This window comes from Pipistrellus hanaki (assembly GCF_964339955.1).
Source record: "Pipistrellus hanaki genome assembly, chromosome: 3".
NCBI lineage: Eukaryota > Metazoa > Chordata > Mammalia > Chiroptera > Vespertilionidae > Pipistrellus > Pipistrellus hanaki.
Window position 1 is genome coordinate 77,953,780 of NC_140505.1, and position 18,085 is coordinate 77,971,864.

At 36.6% G+C, this 18,085-nt stretch overlaps 1 protein-coding gene and 1 long non-coding RNA gene across 8 annotated transcripts in view; one reads left to right on the plus strand and one right to left on the minus strand.

Moving 5' to 3' along the window:
* The window catches only part of LOC311620254, a 387,779-nt gene that overhangs the window by 184,467 nt on the left and 185,227 nt on the right, over positions 1 to 18,085 (minus strand). The window lies entirely within an intron of this gene.
* The window catches only part of RB1 (RB transcriptional corepressor 1), a 154,054-nt gene that overhangs the window by 56,247 nt on the left and 79,722 nt on the right, over positions 1 to 18,085 (plus strand). For all 7 annotated transcript variants that reach the window (XM_084879349.1, XM_084879344.1, XM_084879346.1 and 4 more), the window contains exons 10-13: positions 1,451 to 1,560; positions 7,866 to 7,943; positions 10,817 to 10,904; positions 16,870 to 16,986. In XM_084879349.1, the coding sequence (XP_084735475.1) occupies positions 1,451 to 1,560; positions 7,866 to 7,943; positions 10,817 to 10,904; positions 16,870 to 16,986 (393 nt within the window). The remainder of the gene's footprint in view (positions 1 to 1,450; positions 1,561 to 7,865; positions 7,944 to 10,816; positions 10,905 to 16,869; positions 16,987 to 18,085) is intronic.

Consider the following 18,085-nt stretch of genomic DNA (forward strand, 5'->3'; position numbering starts at 1 on the left):
ACTGGTAGGTAGTCCTTGAAATCATTCACTCATACAACCCTACTTATTGAGTGCTTAGTATGCGCCAAGCATTGTGTTAGATGTCATTGATACAGAGATTTAACTTGTAGCTACTGTCATTGAGGTGCCAGTGGGACATAGACAAATAAATAGAACATTACAGGAGTCTATAAGAGTCTGATAGAAGTATATACAGGGTGTTGTAATATTTTGGAGGAGGTCAACCTAGTCTAAAGTGGGGCAGATAGGTTTTTGCGGAAAATTGTTTGGCTTGATATCATTTCTGAGATGAGCAAGTTTTATGAAAAATGGCATTTCCAAGGGTTGGAAATTACAGATTCAAAGGCACAGCAATATGTGATATAATAGTTTGGTCTGTTCAGTGAACTCCAACTAGTTAAGGTTGGGTTACAGGGCAAAAGAGAGGCAAACAGGGGCCGAATGTTGTATTACTGAACCTTGTTATTAAAAAATATGCTGTTCACAACTCTAAAAAATGTTGGACACTAGTAGTAATTTTTCTACAAGAAAGGATTATAATTTTAATAAAAATCTTAAGATAAATTTGTCATTTCCCCCCAATATTTTGCATATAGTACTCATAGCTGTCAATCAATAAATGATTGATAGTGTTTCACTAAGCTAGGGCAGTAACACTTTTTAAACTTAAACATTAATGATTGTTGTACCTAAAAAATTTATGCAGACAAAAAGTTTATACTTAACTGGATTTCTTCTTCCACTCCTTTTAGAATGCAATTTTGGTACCCTCAGGTTGGAAACACTTTTGCCTTGAAAGGCACACAGAAGGCATGCCAAATAGTTGTCTATTGTGCATTGATTTTTAAATTATGAGTAAAAATTATGAAACAGAACTGATAAAATAATTGCAGATTCCAGCAATTGAAAAAGTGTCTAAGAGTGGGAATAAATCATGCAAATATGTTAATTGGTCTCGTTAATTGATCAAATACTCTTGCCTAACATACTTAACTGAAGGAAGTTGGAGTGAATGAAAAGATTTAGAAAAGATGAGAAGAATATATATAGTCAAGAGAATTTGTTACAGTATTTGAAAAATACTTCATTTTATATTGATAAGTATAGTAGATTAAAAGTGAAAAATGTATGGGATGTTTGGAGGATCTTGGCAGTTAAGTGGTTATAATAATACTTATTTTTATCTTACAGTTCCATCTCAGTACTGATTTGGGAATTGATGAATCTTGTCTATATGAAATTGTAATGAATGGGGTACATGCATAAAATACGTTAAAATTAGAATTGAAAATTTGCAGTTTACTTCACTTGCACATATGCCTTATTTATATTTCATGTGAACTCAATGTGTAGTAAAATTAAGTATATTGTATAAAAATTCTTTAATCTTCTGTGTATTGAGAGATATAATGACATGTAAGTATAATCATCAGTATTGTTTTCTTTTGAGGTGGAAAGTCTCTCTAAACAATATGAAGAAATTTACCTTAAAAACAAAGATCTAGATGCAAGATTATTTCTGGATCATGATAAAACTCTGCATGCTGATCCTATAGACAGGTATTGTACATGGTATATTTTTGTTTAAATGCTTTGCTATAGGTCAGTTTTGATAGAGGTAGGTTAAACAGGTTTTTGTTTAACTTAATGATCTTTAAATAACATTTATAATGATTACTTCAGATGTCTTTCTATAAAGCTAATAAGATAAACAATATTTAAACATAATTTATTAACAAATGGAGATTTCTTATGATACAGTGTCTTAGCTTTACATAGATTTAAACCTATTCTTTTTTATTTAAACAAGAGAAAAATATCTTCTGTACTGTATTGTATATTTGCCTCCTGGTATGCACAGGTTAGTGTTGATTTTTAATATCTTTTTAAAGTAATTTTTCTCCAATCAAGTCAAGGCAGAGAATAAATTTTTCAGTATTTCCTTCATGCTTTCTGGAATGTAGTTGTTTTCACTTTTCCTCACTGAGTCTTAATTTCCTCATCTGTACAATGCAAGCATTTACTGTAGAGTCACATATATACTAGGTGTACTGGTTAATAACAGCGGATTTTGTAATCAAAGAAAAGATGATAATTTCAAGAGAAACTTCAAAAGTGCTTTGTTCAAAGTAATGTCCATCACTAGCTACACATTTCCCCATCTTTCAGGTAATTTGTAGATACGGTCCCAATAGAACTTTTCTTGGTTTGAGGTAAACCTTTCAGAGACCCACTTTTCCACTCCTTCGTATGTTTAGAAGTGCTGCTCAGAAAGTGCGTGTGCCATCGATCAGAACAAGTGGTAATCTAAAAGAGCAAGGTCTGGTGAATACAGCGGGTGGGTTAATACTTCCCAGGCGAGATCTTTTAACGTGTCTTTAACTTGTTTTGAAATGTGTGATGGTCCATTTTCATGAAGCAAAATTACTTTTTAGTATCTTCTGGCACATTCCGATCGTTTCACGATCAAAGCGTGATTCAAATTGATTATTTGTTGTCGGTAGCGATTAGTATTAACAGTTTCACCTTGTTTTAGAAGCTCATATTACACCACATCTTCCTGATCCCACCAAACGTAGAGCATTGTCTTCTTTCCGAAGCGATTTGGCCTTGCAGTCGATGTTGATGGTTGACCTGGATCAACCCATGATTTTGTGCATTTGGGATTCTCAAAATAAATCCACTTTTCATCACCAGTCACAATTGCATGCAAAAAAGACTTTCTTTCATGCCATTGAACCAACATTTTTCTGAGGACTTTTCGGTTTTCCATTTGTCTGTTTTTCAGTTGATATGGCACCCCATTTTCCTTTCTTTAAAATATTTCCCATTGCTTGTAAAATATCAGAAATTTGTTTGCTGAGCAAGGTTTAATCTTTCTGCAAGTTGTTTTTGAGTTTGACACGCATCTTCATCCAATAATGCTTGTAATTGTTGGTCTTCAAACTTTTTCAGTTGACCTGGACATCTTTGTCTTTAATATTGAAATCCTCACTTTTAAAGCGTTTAAATCAGCATTCACAAGTATCTTGAGATGGAGCATGTTCACCATAAGTTTCCCGAAATATTCAGCAGCACTTTTCTTTAAAATAATGAATTAAAACTTCCCGCAAATGCTCTATTTTTTTGGTATGAAATTTGACATTTTTAAGTGTAAAAATATCTATAATGTAACATAGATAATGTTACATCATAGAAACATAGATGATGTTACTTCAGAAAATTTGACATATGAAGTTTTGAAGCTTGTTGGCAATACAACAAAATAGCATACATATCAAATTGCATATATATCAACATATGTGTAACTCCATCTATTGAACAAAATCTGCATTATTATAACTGGTACACCTAGTACTTTGCACTATATATACATATATATTAATGAATGGAAATTTGTAAATTAAAAAGTGATAGAAAATGCTAGCAATCCCAGTTCAACTGATGGGATTGAATATTTTTCATAAAACTAGGATGGGATAAATTTGTATACATAAGAAAGCAATCAAACATAAGTTAGAGAAGAGGAAAGTGAAGATGCTGACCAGCCAATTGAATATATGATTTTCGTTTTTTTAAACTATAAAAAGTTCACCCATTACCTTTCATTCCCTCTGGTTTGTTCTCTATATCTAAAAGTTTAAATTAAAAAAGAAAATATATAAGAGAAATTATACTGTATTTATTTTTTTCTTTCTGGCATTTCACTTAACGTAATGTTTTTAAGATTGCAGTGGCAAAATTTCCTTCTTTTTAATGGCCGAATAATACTCCATTGTATGTATGTATGTATATATATATATATATATATATATATATATATATATATATATATGTCTTAAAATTTCTTTATCATTCATCCATCAATTGACATTTATGTTTCTATATCTTAATTATTATAAATAATGCTGCAATGAACATGGGGGTGCAGGTATCATTTCAATTTAGTGTTTTTGTATAAATTCCCAGCAGTAGAATTACTGGAACATGTAGTAGCTCAATTTTTAATTTTTTGAGGAACTTCCATATTATTATTCATACTGGCTGCACCAATTTACATTCCCACCAACAGTGCACAAGTATTCCCTTTTCTCCACATCTTTGCCAACATTGGTTATTTAATGTCTTTTTGGTAATAGTCATTCTAACTGGTGTGAGATGATATTTAAATGTGGTCTTGATTTGCATTTCTCTGAAGACTAATGATGTTGTACTTATTGGCCATCTGTATGTCTTTGGAAAAATGTCTATTCAAATCTGTTCATTTTTAAATTTGTGTTTTTGAAATTGAGTTCTTTATATATATATATATATTTTTTTAAAAAAAAATATATTTTATTGATTTTTCTTACAGAGAGGAAGGGAGAGAGATAGAGAGCTAGAAACGTCGATGAGAGAGAAACATCGACCAGCTGCCTTTTGCACACCCCCTGCCGGGGATGTGCCGGCAACAAATGTACATGCCCTTGACCGGAATCGAACCTGGGACCTTTCAGTCCGCAGACCAATGCTCTACCACTGAGCCAAACCAGTTTCGGCTCTTTATATATTTTTAATATAAACCTTTTATGAGATATGATTTCAAATATTTTCTCTTATTGAGTAGATTACCATTTTTCATTTTGTTGATGGTTTCATATGCTGTGCAGAAGCTTTTTAGTTCAGTGTACTTCTACTTGTTTATTTTTGCTTTTGTTGTCTTTGCTTTTGGTTTCAGATTAAAAACAATTCCACTACTGATATCAAAGAGCTTCTAAAAACCTCTCTTTTTTTAAGGAGTTTTATGGTTTTCTGTCTTACATTCATGTTTTTAATCCATTTTGAGTTAATTTTTTAGAATGATGTAAGTAGTAGTCAAATTTTATTCGTTTGTATGTAGGTGTCCAGTTCTATCAGCACGGCCAACAATATTTTTTCCATTAATTTTCAAAGCGTGGAAAGGAGGGAGGAGGGAGGTAAGAGAAAGGAAAGGAGGAAAGTGGGAGGAAGGAGAGAGAGAGAGACACATCAGTTGCCTACTGCATGCACCCTGGCCCACAACCCAGAATCGAGCACAACCCTTCAGTCCATGGGCCAGTGTTCTAGCACTGAACCACATGGGCTAGGCAGTGGTCGGCAAACTCAGTCAATAGAGCCACATATCAACAGTACAACGATTGAAATTTCTTTTGAGAGCTGAAAACCAACTTCTGTGCATGGGATGTTGTACTTATTTCTCTGTACATGCGCGCCTGCATGTGGTATTTTGTGGAAGAGCCACACTCAAGGGGCCAAAGAGCCGCCTGTGGTTCATGAACCACAGTTTGCCTACCACTGGGCTAGGGCTCAGCACCACCTATTGAAGAGACTGTCCTTTCCTTATTCTAAGTTCTTGGCTTCTTATGAATTAATTGATAATATATGTGTGGTTTTTTTCTCTCTGGGGTTTCTATTCTGTTCCCTTGATCAAATGTTTGTCTACCAATGTCATACTATTTTGATTACGCTACCTCTATAATGTAGTTTAAAATCACAAAGTGTTATGGCTTCAGCTTTGTTCTTTGTTTTTTCAAGATTGTTTTGGCTATTTGGGTTCTTTTATGATTCCATACAAATTTTAGGATCATTTGTTCTGCTTTTATGGAAAATGCCATTGGAATTTTGATAGGGATTACTTTGAATCTGTATATTGCTCCGGGTAGTATTGAGATTTTTATACTAATGATTGAGAGTAATTACAAAAATTTTTAAATGACCATAAGTATGATTAATATGGCTTTAGCCATATTAAATTATTAACCCTTTGCACTCTGAACCATTCTGGACATTGGCTACCAGCTACTCTTGACGCTACTTTGCAGCGGAAACGTGCATTTACAGACCCTCGTATTATTTAGTATAATTTTGGAACCAAGTAACGTATTATAATGATATTGGACTTATATGAATTGGGTGACATTGAGGAATGTATATTTGCAAAAAAAACCCAATATTTTATTGTTTATAATTTTGTACAGTATGATAAGTTTCTAATTGTTATTACTAACTGACAAGATGATATTTACCAAAATAGCTTTCACCAAACAATTTATTCACTAAGAAAAGAATCACTTTTCTGATTTTCTCACTCGTTAGATCTATGTGCACTGCTCGAAGCTTCAAACCAAAATGAGCTCAGCTTTGAAAATCTTTTCCTCCAGATGTAGACTCGTTTATTTGTACTTATATATCTCACTATACAGTGCGCGCTATGTTTGAAAACCGACCTTTCTTCTACAAACTCCCCTTATCGCTCTTTTCAAGTGGCGTCGCGAAGTGCTCGGACCGTCGTGAGCATGCATCTCACGTTCTCGTCCGACACAAAACCCGCTGACATTTCTTGTACTATATATCTTAGTAATTTTACGATATTTTGATTTAATTTCTTGTGCCATTTCAAGATAAAACTTCAGGGAAACATGCATGTCTCAAAAAGTTGCGTTGAAATAACTCAATTCCCCGTAATCACTAATAAACTGCAATGTCCCCTGAGAGGGGACATCCGAGTGATATGCTAGAATTCCGATGTCCCCTGAGAGGGGACAGCGGAGTGCAAAGAGTTAAAATATTTTAATATGTATTAATTTTGTAATAATAATTTTGTAATTAAATACAAGTAAGTATTTCTAATTTTATTTAAATAAAAGTAAAGGTTTTGGAAGGCATAATGATTGAAAAACTTGAACTTTGATATATTTTTTATTTTTTTATTTTATTGATTTTTTTACGGAGAGGAACAGAGAGGGATAGAGTTAGAAACATCAATGAGAAAGAAACATCGATCAGCTGCCTCCTGTACAACCCCCACTGGGGATGTGCCCGAAACCACAGTACGTGCCCTTGGGCGGAATCGAACCTGGGACCCTTTAGTCCATAGGCCATCGCTCTATCCACTGAGCCAAACTGGTTTCAGCCAGCTTTGATATTTTTTGACATGGAAAAATTGATTTATAATGCCATTGAACATCAAATTTTTTTTAAAATTATATTTTATTGATTTTGTACAGAGAGGAAGGGAGAGAGATACAGAGTTAGAAACATCAATGAGAGAGAGTCATCCATCAGCTGCCTCTTGCACACCCCTTACTGGGGATATGCCCGCAACCAAGGTACATGCCCGTGACCGGAATCGAACCCAGGATCCTTCAGTCCCCAAGCCGACGCTCTATCCATTGAGCCAAACCGGTTTCGGCTGAATATCAATCTTTGTAGAGAAAATATCTTTCTCTTTCAAAAAATCCTTAATGATTGTACCTGTTTGTCATAAACCTACCCTGTTTCCCCGAAAATAAGACAGTGTCTTATATTAATTTTTTCTCCCAAAGTTGCGCTAGGTCTTATTTTCAGGAGATGTCTTATCTTTCCATGCGCTAGGTCTTATTTTTGGAGGATGTCTTATTTTCGGGGAAACACGGTAGTAGGAAGAAACCCTATTTAAAAACAATAGTGAAAGCCCTGGCCTGGTGCCTCAATTGATTGGAGTGTCCTCAGGTACATCAAAAGGAGGTTGCAGATTTGATTCCCCCTTGGGGCACGTACAGGAGGCAACTGAGTACTACTAGTAATGTTTCTCTCTCACATAGATGGTTCTCTCTCTCTCTCTCCCCCCTTTTCTCTTTCTGTAAAGTCAACTAAAAAATCTCTTTAGTTGAAGAATTAAAAAACACACCATAATTTTATTTATTTATGCAACTGTTGGATTATCTGATTCCTATCACTTCTATTACAGACTTGTCATTTTGTATCATGTTATGAGGCAATGGAACATATGGTTTCTGTTTGTTTTTTTTACTCATAAAGTAAAGTGTAAATTTTCAGTCTGAATGACTTTGCTTTTCATTATTTAGTTTTGAAATGCAGAGAACACCACGAAAAAGTAATAATGATGAAGAGTTGAATGTGATTCTTCCCCAGACTCCAGTTAGGTATGAACTGTCTTACTCTTCATTTTCATTATACTTTTTTATCCAATGCTTCATAGAGCTTTGGGTTTGTTTATTTATTCTATTATTTATTTATATATAGATGCCACAAATATAGTATTTTGAGTGCTTTTTTGCATTAAATATTTTGATAATGGCTAAGGATATGATTATTAGACCTAGTTCTGTCTGTCATTAAGGAATATATCTAGAGTGGGAATGTGTTCCATCTCAGTAAATGAAAAACTAAAAATATGTTTCACCATTTGGTTTGCATATAACCTAGAAGGATTAGAACCATTTTCTTATGACCTTATCCTCACTTACTTTCCAAATATAATATGTTTTAAGTCTTATTAAATTTACCTCTAAAATATTTTTTGAACCCATCTACTATTCTCCATTTCTACTCTAACCACCCTTGTCCAAGATATCTTTTTCTTTTCTTTTTGATGTATCCTATTGTCTCATCTCATTCCCATTTCTTTCTGTCTACCACCAAATCTGTTCTCTAGAGCTCCCAGAATGATATTCTTTAATTCTGTTCATGATCACTCTGCCATTAAACCTTCTGATTGTTTCCTGTTGCAATGGAAATACAATGCAAATTTTTAAATAACACTTACAAGGTCTTATATGATCTAGATGTGTTGCCTATCTAACCTCATCTTGTTTTTCTCTTCATTATATGTTAGCCAGTTTCCCGAACTCTCCAACCAGCCTCTTCTTTTGTGCTTGAGTACTTTCATGCTTGCTTTTCCCTCTTAACTCTTTTCTTTCCATGAATTACCAACTGTACAGTTCCTTTAGGTTTGGCACAAATAGTACTTTTAAAAAAAGATTTCTTTCTTTCTGAAATATTTTCTTGTATTCCTTCTCAGAGCATCCCTTTGAATTCATTCATAGTGTGCATCACAATGTGTAATTAGAAAACGATTTGTGTGTTTGCTTATTTTTGCTAATATCCAATAGCCTTTAAGTTGTATACCACATGGACCATGACTTTTTTGTTTAGCATGTGATAATTAGGACCAAGGCTAATACTGGGCATTTAGTAAGTAATCAGTAATATTTTTAAATGACTATTTAAAGATATAAAATACATTTTTGTGTAAGTATAGTAATAGACTTAAGACAAGTTAATGAAATGGCACAGAATGAACTTTATGAAGTGATATTTGAACTGAATTTTGAATATGTAAAGATTTATGTCACAGGATAGTGGCATGTTAGTGGGTGGAAACAGCATATGCAAAGGGATGGAAGAAAGAAACAAGATGTGTCCGGGGTACTATCAGCAGCTCTGTAGTGATTGACTGTAAAATGGGAAAATGACAGCAAGAGAGGACGGTGGGAATCAGATTATGAAGGATCTTATTTGCCATACTTACAAGTTTTGACATTAGTTTGTACACAATATACATAGTCTGTTGGTATAAATGGGTGTTAAGCAGAGGTAAGTATAAAATCAGACTTGGCTTTTTAGTCTACATGGTGTTAGTTTGTGAGAAGGTGGAGGCGAACATGGTGTGAAATACTGAGACCTGTTAATCTGTCACAATGGTTCTTAACCAGGGGTCAAATGATAATAACCTGGGGAGTTTTTTCAAAGTACATGTGCCTAGAGCCTACTACCGTAGACATAGTGAGTCAAACTCTCTGGACTGTTGTATTGCAGTAATTTAGTTGAAAGATGTTGAAACAAGAGATAGGCAGTGGAAATGAAGGAGCAAGAACGGTTTTGCAAGTACTTGATGAATTCATATTTAGAATATTATTTTTGAGGCTTTTATGGACTATGAAGATGTGTAGTAAGTAGTAGGACATAAGGATCTTATATATTTAGGAATAATCAGGGTGAGTGAAAGCCCTAAAAGTAGATGAGGTTCCCTGAAGTGAGGGTGTATAATGGCAAGAATGTATGGCTAAGGGCTGAACCAGAAAGAATGCTGTCATTGAAGGACTAAATAGAAGGTAGATTAAATGAGGAGTGTGATTGGGAGCTCAAGAGAGTGAAGGCAGAAAAGCCAAGGGGTGCGGGAAGCGGGGGGAGCAGTTTCAGGAAAGAGCAGGTGTATAAGGAAGTCAAGTATACCTCAAGGAAGTCAAATATAAGATAAAATGAGAAAGATTTTTGGTTTAGAAGTTTGTGACTTAAGTCACTGTGCTTTAAGTAGATCATTGGATGTACAAGTCATAGAAGCAATGTATTTGAAAGGTGAGGAAGTGTAGATACCAGTTTACAGATGCTTGACTGAGAACACTGAAAACATTTTACTGAATAATAGTTAATAATCTTTTTAATCATAAATATTCTACAGTTCTTTGCATCATTAAGTAGTGCCTACAGTAGCAATGTACTGCTACTCCAAAAGTGGAACATGAATATTTATTGTACCATCAATCCTATAATTATAGAATTAAAGAAAATTCCTAAGATATTGACCGAATTTTATGCTTTAACAATGATGACTTCTAAAATTATGTATGCTTTCCTTTTGAAAAATTTCTTGCTGTCTTTATTTGGAAAAGTTTAGTATTTAATTATATTAAAAGATTACTATTTTGATGCCAGCTTATGTTTTCTCCTTAATATTGTATAATGTTGAATTTGACCACAGTGTTATATTGATTTATAGTTCTATTAGTAAATAAGTTCATCGTTTTTCATAAACATATTTATTATGAACACATCTTTTCTTTAAGCTTTAAGTAAATTATAATTCCTTGTAAATAATAGTATACTAAGGGTTTTATTGCAGAGAACTTTTTAAAGATAAATGGGAGACAGTGAGTTTGAAGATATATTTAATTTGTGTGTTAGCTATGTTTCATTTTTCCCCCCTTCATTGTTTAACATTTCTTTTTTTGTTTAGGACTGTTATGAACACTATCCAACAATTAATGATGATCTTAAATTCAGCAAGTGATCAACCATCAGAAAATCTGATTTCCTATTTTAATGTAAGCCATATATGAACATTATTTATTGTAATACCTTAGCAAATAAATTTGAAATTAGAAGTTAAAATTCTGAGTATTTTTAAAATGCTTATCTCTCAATCAACAAGAATATAGTTGTCTATTACCTTATTATTGTTTTAAATCTTCAATATTAGATATTATTAGTAGGTGTTACTAGTAGACAGCATTTTTCTTAGATTTCCTCTTATTTATCTTACTCAGCATTTTTTCTTATAATTTATTTTTTTAACTTTATTTTTATTAACCTTATTATAGATGTCCCCATATCCTACCCCAGCACTTGTCATTTGTTGATTTGTTGATGGTAGCCATTCTGATAGGTATGAGGTGATACCTCATTTTCATTTTAATTTGCAACTCTCTGATGACCAGTGACTCTGGGCATGTTTTTATATGTCTCTTGGCCATCTGCATGTCCACTTTGGAGAAGTGTCTATATAGCTCCTCTGCATATTTTTAAATTTTATTGTCTTCCTTTTGTTAAGTTGTATGAGTTCCTTATATATTTTGGGTAGTAACCCTTCATCAGATGTCTCATTGCCAAATATTTTCTCCCATACAGAGGGTTCCCTTTTCGTTTTGTTGATGGTTACTCTAGCTGTGCAGAAGCTTTTCATTTTGACGTTGCCCCATTTGTTTATTTTCTCCTTAGTTTCCCTTGTCCTAGGATTTGTATCTATAAATATATTGCTATGAGAGATGTCTGAGATTTTGCTGCTATAGTTTCCTCTAGGTTTTTTATGGTTTCACAACTTACATTTAAGTCTTGTATCCATTTGCATTTATTCTTGTGTTTGGTATAAGTTGGTGATCTAGTTTCATTTTTTTGCATGTACCTGACCAATGTTCCCAACACCATTTACTTAAGAGACTGTCTTGACTCTATTGGATGCTTTTGCCTCCTTTGTCAAATATTAATTGAGCATAATGGGTTAGGTCCACTTCTGAATTCTCTGTTCTGTCCCATTGATCTATATGCTGTTTTTATGCCAGTACCAGGCTATTTGATTACAGTGGTTTTGTAGTATAACGTGTTATCTGGGATTGTAATCCCTCCAACTTTATTCTTCTTTCTCAACATTGCTACAACTATACACGGTCCTTTTTGGTTTCATATAAACTTTTAGAGTATCTGTTCAAGATCTGTGAAATATGCTGTTGGTATTTTAATAGGGTTTATATTGAATCTGTAGATTGCTTGGGTAGTATGGACATTTTAATGATGTTGATTCTACCAATTCATGAACTTGGTTTGTTCTTCTACTTGTTTATATCTTCCTCTGTCTCTTTTTTCAATGTCCTGTAGTTTTCTGAGTACAAAGTTTTTTACCTCCTTGGTTAAATTTATTCCTTAGTATCTTAATTTTTGTTGTGGTTGCAGTTGTAAATGGGATTAGTTTCATATATATATATATATATATATATATATATATATATATATATATATATATGTATGTATGTATATATATATAGCCAGTGACTGGAATGACCAGAATGACCGGAATCACCTTTTGCTATGATGCCCACTGCCACCAGTGAATCAGCCCAATAGGGAGGTGGGGCTGCCTGGCCAACCCCCACACAGTCCTTCCCCCTGGCTAGCTCAACCCCTGATCATCCCCCCCCTCCCAATAGGGAGTGGGGCCAGTCAGCCAACCTTCTACAGCGCCTCCCCCGAGCCAGCCCCTCCTCCGGTGGGCCCTCACCACCCCAATCCCACCCCAATCGGCCCTCAGCTCCACCCCCAGCTGGCCCTACCCCTAATTGTCCCCCTTATCCCAGTAGGGGGCAGGGCCAACCAACCAATCCCTCCCCACTGCTGGCTCTGCCCCCATGGGTCCCTACCACTCCAATCAACCTGCGACCCCTCCTCCCAGCCAGCTTCGACCCTGATTAGTCCCGCCCCTCAGATCAGGGGCAGGGCCAGTAGGCCAGCTACCCATGGCCCCTACCTTAGGCTACTGGCCTCCAATCGGGACCCCCCACCCCATTCAGGGGCAGGGCCTACTGGCCCACTGCCCACAGCCCCCCCCCCCACAGCCGGCCCCCCCCCCCCCGATCAGCCCCCACCATTCTGACTTATCTTTTTTCATAGTTACTACAATATATCTTTTCTCATGCTCTTGAGCATCCTTGCCATCATTATTCAAAACTCTATATCTCATAAGTTTCTTATCTCAGTTTCATTTAACTCTATTTCTGGAGAATTCTTTTGTTCTTTCATTTGGGCTTGATTTTTTTCTGTTCTGATTTTGGCTGTCATTAGGTAAATCTGCTACCACTCCCAATCTCTAATGCAGGACAATGTCAGATGCTGTTTGTGACTGGCCCTGGGTACCCTGTTTGGAACTATTAGCAATTCATAGCTTGTGGCTCCCTCTGCTGGGGCTCAATGCCTTTGGAAAGGACAAAAATTTTCCTAACCCTGGGCCCAGAAGGGGATCAAGCAAAGACTCAAAGCCTACAGAGACCTGCCTCTGCCTGTAGCCTAATTGTTAGTCTTGATTAGCCTCAGGCTATGGACTACAGAGAGGTGCAAAAGGGTTTCCAATATGGTGGGGCAATTTCTTCTTCCTGCAGGCTGAATGTTATTCTCATAATGGGCCTCAGAAATTTCACAGTCTCTTAATGCACCTCAGCAATTCCATAGTTTGGGGCAAGGGGTTTTCCAATAGGGTGCCCCCCCACCCCCCCATCTCTCCTCCAAGGCAAAAGCTGCCTGGATGGTAAAGGTCTCCAAAGAACGAGGGAATGAATCAACACAGGAAACCAGGTAGATGCCCTCCAAGCTCCAATCCCAGAGTCCCCAACCTTGGACTCTCCTCACACAGCTCCGGTCTACTCTACCTTCCCTCTGCCAGAGCCCAAGGAGAGTAATTGCATACAAAATGTTGCGTGTTTGCCCTTTACGTGGGTGCCTGTATTTCCAGCTAGCCACATCTGGAAGATAGCAAACCAGCAGATCTTGTGTGGGCACCTTTCTCAGTTCTGCTGCTCTGAGCTGGGGGACTAGCTTGGGGTTTAGACCCCAGAGTTCTCAGTGGGAAGCCCCCCACTGCTGAGATATCCCTCTGGAACTTAAGCTGTTTTCTAGGGAGCCTGGCTAGCCTTTTCGTGCCTCTACACTTCCTACCAGTCACTATGTGGTCTTCACTTTCCATCCTTGGTTATGATGCTTCTCTCCAGCTAGTCTTCATTTGATTATTTAGGATGGTTTTTTCTGTATTTTATTTGTAATTCCATTTTAGTCCTGGGAATATGTTAGTTTAGCTTCCACTTATACTGCCATTTTGGACTCTCCTGAAAGCACAATTTTAAAATAGGAAATGATACCAAGCTCAAATATTAGTTTCAATTTTGTCATTTGCTTTTTTTGGGCATAACATACATTCTAATGTAACGCATAATTGAAGATAATATATGAGAGCATATGAGGCTCTTTTTTGATTTTGGTAATTGTTTCATTTTTTTGGTAAGCCATAATCCTATATAATAAAAGCCAAGGTGGTGTCACGCCCTTGTGGCACCCACAAGATGGCTGCCACAAGATGGCTGCACAGAAAGTGGAGGTGGGACATGATGGCCCCTCTGCAAGGTGAGTCCTGGGGGTCCTGCGGCTCTGCTCAGCGCGGAGGAGGCCGGTCCCGGTGGAGGTGGCAGGTCGCGAGAGGAGAGGGCAGTTTTGGGCAATCAGGCCAGCAGGGGAGGGCAGTTATGGATGATCATGCTGGCAGGGGAGGGCAGCTTGGGGCAATCAGATGGGCAGGGAAGGGCAGTTGTGGGCGATCAGGCCCTGGCAGGGGAAGGCAGTTAGGGGTGACCAGGGTGGTATGGGAGGGAAGTTAGGGGTGACAGGGCCAGCAGGGTAATTCAGTTGGGGGCAACCAGGCCTGCAGGGTAGGGCAGGTAAGAGGACCAGGCCTGCAAGGGAGGGCATTTGGGGACAATCAGGCCAGCAGGGGAGAGAAGTTAGGGGTAACAGGGCTGGCAGGGGAAAGCAGTTAAGGGCAACAAGGCCGGCAGGGGAAGGGAGTTGGGGGCGACTGGACTGACAGGGGAGGGCAATTGGGGGGGAAGAGGCCTTCAGGGGAGGGCAGTTGGGGGCAAATAGGCCTGCAGGGGAGGGCAATTGCGGGCAACCAGGCCTGCAGGAGAGGACAGTTGGGGGCAATCGGGCTGGCAGGGGAGCAGTTAGTTGTCAATCAGGCTGTCAGGCAGAAGTGGTTAGGGGAAATCAGGTAGGCAGGCAGTCAGTCAGTCGAGCAGTTGGGAGCCAGTAGTCCCGGATTGTGAGAGGGATGTCTGATCCCACAGGGATTGGGCCTACACCGGCAGTCAGACAGCCCCTGGTGTTCCAGATTGGAGAGGGTGCAGGCTGGACTGAGGGACACCCCTCCACCCCCAGTGTAAGAATTTCGTGCACCGGGCCTCTAGTTGTAAATAATGTTACAATGGTCATGAGGGTGCAGACATCCTCTTGTGTCAGTGTTTTTATTTTCTTTAGATAAATACCAAGTTGGATTGCTGGATATTATGGTAGTTATATTTTTAGGTTTTTTTTTTTTTTTTTTGTGAGAAATTTCCATACTATTTTCCATAGCAGTACATAAGTGTTTTCTTTACTCTACATCCTCATTAATACCTGTTATTTCTTATCTTTTTTGTCTTAGTCATTCTAACCAGTGTGATGTTATATCTCATTGTGGTTTTTGATTGGTATTTCTCTGATGATTAGCAACATTTTATATACCTGTTGGCCATCTGTATGTCCTCTTTTGAAAAATGACTATTTAGGTCTTCTCTCCTTTTTAAACATATTTGTAATACAATTTTATTTTTTAATTGAACTTATTAGAGATGGTATTAGATAGCAATAAGATTATATAGGTTCAAGTGTACAGTTCTGTGATACATCACCTGTATACTATATTGTGTGTTCACCACCCAAAGTCAAATCTTCCATCACCAACTATTTGACCCCTTTTACTGTTTACCCATCCCACTTCCCATCCCTCAGATTACCACTATAGTGTTGTGTTTGACTATACGTTTTTGCTTGTTTATTTTGTTTGTTCATGTGTTATTTTCAATTTTATATCCCTCATATGGATGAAATGACATTATTCCTAACTTTTTCTTTCTGATTTATTTTCCTTAGCATGATATTCCCAAGATTCACCTGTGTTGTCACACATGGCAGTATTTTATTTTTAATTATGGCTGAGTTATATTCCATTGTATATTTGTACTTCTATCCAGTCATGTATTGAAGGACACTTTGGTTGTTTTCATGTCTTAGCCATTGTTAATAATGCTGCAATCAACATAGGAGTGCATATATCTTTGCAAATAAACATATTCAAGTTTTTTGTTTTTTTTTTTAAACACACCTAACACGCCTGCAAAGGACAGGATGTTTTTCTTTCTTTTCTTTTTTTAAAATATATTTTATTGATTTTGTACAGAGAGGAAGGAAGAGAGATAGAGAGTTAGAAACATCAATGAGAGAGAGTCATTGATCAGATGCCTCTTGCACACCCCCTACTGGGGATGTGCCTGCAACCAAAGTACATGCCCTCGACCGGAATCGAACCCGGGACCTTTCAGTCCCCAAGCTGACGCTCTATCCATTGAGCCAAACCGGTTTCAGCTTCCAGTTTTTTGGGTAGCTACCAAGAAGAGGGGTTTCTGGGTCATATGCTAACTCTATTCTTAACCTTTGGGAACCTCCATACACTTTTCCATAGTGATTCCCACCAGCAGCAAACCTCCCCAACACTTGTTATCACTTGTCTTATTGATAATAGCCATTCTAATAGGTGTGAGGTGGTATCTCATTGTAGTTTTGATTTTTATTTCCCTAATAGCTAGTGAAGTATAGTATAAGCAATATGTTGATTTTGATTAAAAAGTATTCTCAATATTTCTGTTTTTCTTCTTAAAGAAATGCACAGTGAATCCAATGGGAAGTATCCTGAAAAGAGTGCAGGATATTGGATACATATTTAAAGAGAAGTTTGCTAAAGCTATGGGACAGGGATGTATAGAAATTGGGTCACAGGTAACTGTAATTTTGATTACTGCTGTTATATATCAAATGCAACATCTGTTCAAACTGTATAAGTATTATTATGTTATTTGTCCAGTAGAATAAAATACTGACACATACTATATATCTACTGCTCATCTATGCTGCTAGTATGGAAATCTTTATGGGTAAATACCCTTCACTTCTATATTAAAAAAAAAAGTAAATATGCAGAAAATTTTAGAAAAAGTGTAGATGTTTAAAAAAAATCAAGGAAGAAATTTTTTTTTTAATATTTGATACTATTAAGTATTATTGCACATGCTTTGATTTCGACATTTAGGAATAGTTCTGTATGCATATACTTGTATGGAATGGGATTATGTTATACATGCCATTTATCACTAGTATTTTTAATACTGCTATTATCATTTCAGAAAATTTAAAACTAATATGTTGGATAAGAGTATGGGCTCTGGACCAGAACCATCTGGTTCTATCATTATAATCAATCATTTAACTTTTCTGAAAATTGGGTGTATTTTTAAAAAAAATATTTGTATTGATTTCAGAGAAGAAGGTAGAGGGAGAGAGAGAGAGAAACATCAGTGATGAGAGAGAATCATTGATTGGCTGCCTCCTGCACACCCCATACTGGGGATCGATCCTGCAACCTGGGCATGTGCCCTGAACAGGAATCGAACTGTGACCTCCTGGTTCATAGGTCAACACTAAACCACTGAACTACACTAGCTGGACTTCAGTGGTTTAGTGTTGACCTATGAACCAGGTCATAGTCGATCAAATAAAAAATCAGATTTTTTATTTGCTGGGCTTTGTTGTGACATTAATGAGGGAATACATAAAGATATATTTGGAAATTATATTCTACTATATACATTTATTTCAGTGTGGTGGTTTATATTTTGATGCCATGAGTATTTTAAACAATTATATTTAATGTTTAATTGAATTTATTGGAGGTAACATTGGTTAATAACATGATATAGGTTTCAGGGGATAATTCTATAATATATAATCTGTATGTTATATTGTATGTTCACCACCCAAGTCAAGTCTCTTTCCATTACCATTTATCCCCCCTTTACACTCTCCTACCTGCAAAGTTCTT